Raw genomic sequence first — 3620 nt, forward strand, 5'->3', positions numbered from 1 at the left:
CCTGGGTACCTGTGGGGCACACCTGGGTATCTTTAGGACCCAAAATCCTGACCCCACACGTCCCTGGGTAACACCTGGGTGAAGCCTCCTCGCTGATCCGGGCCACCATTGGTGAGGGGACACACCTGGGCACACCTGGGTACCTGTGGGGCACACCTGGGCACACCTGGGACACACCTGGGCACCTGGAGCACCCCCTCAGAACCCCCAAAACCCCTTCAAAACCCCCTCAAACCCTCCCGTTCCCAGCTCACCCGCGCACCTGTCCCCAGGTATCCTGATCACCACCATCGCCTCCAAGGGCGAGCTGCAGATGGGACCCCAAAATCCCCAAAACTCTCCCCAGATCCCCAAATCATCCCCTAAAACAAAACTCCCCCCAAAACCTCCTCCAACCTCCCCAAAACCCCTTCAAATCCCCCAAAATCCTCCCAAACCACCCCAAACCCCCCCTGTTCCCAGCTCACCTGCGCACCTGTCCCCAGGTATCCTGATCACCACCATCGCCTCCAAGGGCGAGCTGCAGATGTGGCCAGAGCTGCTGCCCCAGCTGTGCAACCTGCTCAACTCCGAGGACTACAACACCTGCGAGGTGCACCTGGGGGGGGCAGCTGGGCGTGCCCGGGGGGGGCGTGGCCGCCGCTGACCCCGCCCTCACCTGTGCTCCCAGGGGGCTTTCGGGGCGCTGCAGAAAATCTGCGAGGATTCCTCGGAGCTGCTGGACAGCGACGCCCTGAACCGGCCCCTCAACGTCATGATCCCCAAATTCCTGCAGTTCTTCAAGCACTGCAGCCCCAAAATCAGGTGGGTGGGACAGGTGGGCGCACACCTGTGCCCCTTACCTGGGAGAGGTGCTTCTGTGGTGTCCCCAAAAAATCCTGGTTTGCAAAAATGTTCTGGTTCCCAAATTCTGAGCCCCGAATTCCTGCAGTTCTTCAAGCACTGCAGCCCCAAAATCAGGTGGGTGGGACAGGTGGCGCACACCTGTGCTCCTTTACCTGGGGGAGGTGTTTGTCTGGTGGCCTCAAAAAATCCTGGTTTGTGAAAGCGTTCTAATCCCCAAATTCCCAATTCTGACCCGAAATTTCCTGTAGTTCTTCTTTAAGTGCTGCAGCCCCAAAATCAGGTGGGTGGGACAGGTGGGCACACACCTGTGCTCCTTACCTGGTGGAGGGTGGGGATATGGGGGTGTTTCCCTGCTCTGGTGTCCCCTAAAAATTTTTCCTTTCCAAAAATGTTCTGACCCCAGGTGAGTTTTAGGGAGTTCAGGTGGGTTTTAGGGGATGCAGGTGTCTCTAGAGGTGCCCAGGTGGGTTTTTGGGGGTGCCCAGGTGGCTCTGGGGGTGCCCAGGTGGGTCCCTGGGGATGGTTCTGGGTGTTCCTGGGGGTCTCACCTGTGCCTGTCCCCAGCACCTGGAGATCATTGGGTGTCCCTGGGGATCATTGGGTGTCCCCGGGGGTCTCACCTGTCCCCTCCCCAGCACCTGGGGGTCCTTGGGGGTCCCTGGGGATGGTTCTGGGTGTTCCTGGGGGTCTCACCTGTGCCTGTCCCCAGCACCTGGAGATCATTGGGTGTCCCTGGGGATCATTGGGTGTCCCCGGGGGTCTCACCTGTCCCCTCCCCAGCACCTGGGGGTCCTTGGGTGTCCCCGGGGGTCTCACCTGTGCCTGTCCCCAGCACCTGGGGGTCCCTGGGGATCACTGGGTGTCCCTGGGGGTCTCACCTGTCCTCCTCCCCAGCACCTGGGGGTCCTTGGGGGTGGTTTTGGGTATCCCCAGGGTCTCACCTGTGCCCATCCCCAGCACCTGGGGGTCCTTGGGTGTTCCTGGGGGTCTCACCTGTGCCTGTCCCCAGCACCTGGGGGTCCCTGGGGATCACTGGGTGTCCCTGGGGGTCTCACCTGTCCCCCTCCCCAGCACCTGGGGATCATTGAGTGTCCCCGGGGGTCTCACCTGTGCCTGTCCCGAGCACCTGGGGGTCCCTGGGGATCACTGGGTGTCCCTGGGGGTCTCACCTGTCCCCCTCCCCAGCACCTGGGGATCATTGAGTGTCCCCGGGGGTCTCACCTGTGCCTGTCCCGAGCACCTGGGGGTCCCTGGGGATCACTGGGTGTCCCTGGGGGTCTCACCTGTCCCCCTCCCCAGCACCTGGGGATCATTGAGTGTCCCCGGGGGTCTCACCTGTGCCTGTCCCGAGCACCTGGGGGTCCCTGGGGATCACTGGGTGTCCCTGGGGGTCTCACCTGTCCCCCTCCCCAGCACCTGGGGATCATTGAGTGTCCCCGGGGGTCTCACCTGTGCCTGTCCCGAGCACCTGGGGGTCCCTGGGGATCACTGGGTGTCCCTGGGGGTCTCACCTGTCCCCCTCCCCAGCACCTGGGGATCATTGAGTGTCCCCGGGGGTCTCACCTGTGCCTGTCCCCAGCACCTGGGGGTCCCTGGGGATCACTGGGTGTCCCCGGGGGTCTCACCTGTCCCCTCCCCAGCACCTGTTTGCGCTGGCGGTGGACGAGGACCCCGAGGTGCGCAAGAACGTGTGCCGGGCGCTGGTGATGCTGCTGGAGGTGCGCATCGACCGCCTGATCCCGCACATGTACAGCATCATCCAGGTGAGGCTCCGGGGCTCACCTGTGCCTGGCTGAGGGGTTCGGGGGGGGTCACCTGTGCCAGGTGAGCTCACCTGTGTCCCCCCCCAGTACATGCTGCAGAGGACGCAGGACAGTGACGAGAACGTGGCGCTGGAGGCCTGCGAGTTCTGGCTGACGCTGGCCGAGCAGCCCATCTGCAAGGACGTGCTGACGGCGCACCTGGTGCAGTGAGTGACCCGAAATCCCCCAAATCCACCCCAAAATATACCCCAAATCCACCCTGAAATCCACAGCGCACCTGGTGTAGTGAGTGACCCGAAATACCCCAAATCCACCCCAAAACCCACAGCGCACCTGGTGCAGTGAGTGACCCCAAAATCCCCCAAACTGACCCCAAATCCGCTCCTGTCCAGGCTGATCCCGATTCTGGTGCACGGGATGAGGTACTCGGAGATCGACATCATCCTGCTCAAGGTGGGTACTGGTGGGGCTGTACTGGTGTGACTGGGGCTGTGCTGGGGCTGTACTGGTGTGACTGGGGCTGTACTGGTGTGACTGGGGCTGTGCTGGGGCTGTACTGGTGTGACTGGGGCTGTACTGGTGTGACTGGGGCTGTGCTGGGGCTGTACTGGTGTGACTGGGGCTGTACTGGTGTGACTGGGGCTGTGCTGGGGCTGTACTGGTGTGACTGGGGCTGTACTGGTGTGACTGGGGCTGTGCTGGGGCTGTACTGGTGTGACAAATACCCCAAATCTACCCCAAAATCCACCCCAAATCCCCCCCAAAACCCACAGCGCACCTGGTGCAGTGAGAGACCCGAAATCCACCCCAAATCTACCCCAAAATATATCCCAAATCCACCCCAAAACCCACAGCGCACCTGGTGCAGTGAGTGACCCCAAAATCCCCCAAACTGACCCCAAATCCGCTCCTTGTCCAGGCTGATCCCGATCCTGGTGCACGGGATGAGGTACTCGGAGATCGACATCATCCTGCTCAAGGTGGGCACTGGTGGGGCTGTACTGGTGTGAC

General features: G+C 62.2%; 1 protein-coding gene and 1 long non-coding RNA gene across 2 annotated transcripts; both read left to right on the forward strand.

Annotated features, from left to right (window-relative positions):
- The first annotated feature begins 71 nt into the window (after positions 1-71).
- LOC115949351 lies at positions 72-806 on the forward strand. The gene is made up of 3 exons (XR_004082856.1): positions 72-111; positions 486-592; positions 671-806. It is a non-coding gene; the product is annotated as an uncharacterized LOC115949351 (long non-coding RNA).
- An 85-nt stretch (positions 807-891) lies between these two features.
- LOC115949350 (transportin-2-like) lies at positions 892-3589 on the forward strand (the record flags this gene model as incomplete). Its single annotated transcript, XM_031065880.1, has 4 exons — positions 892-960; positions 2487-2609; positions 2697-2815; positions 3529-3589. Coding segments are annotated over exons 1-4 (372 nt in total), but the record flags the coding sequence as incomplete, so codon positions are not given.
- Positions 3590-3620: the final 31 nt, after the last annotated feature.

Source organism: Geospiza fortis, unplaced genomic scaffold (assembly GCF_000277835.1).
Source record: "Geospiza fortis unplaced genomic scaffold, GeoFor_1.0 scaffold3909, whole genome shotgun sequence".
Taxonomy (NCBI): domain Eukaryota; kingdom Metazoa; phylum Chordata; class Aves; order Passeriformes; family Thraupidae; genus Geospiza; species Geospiza fortis.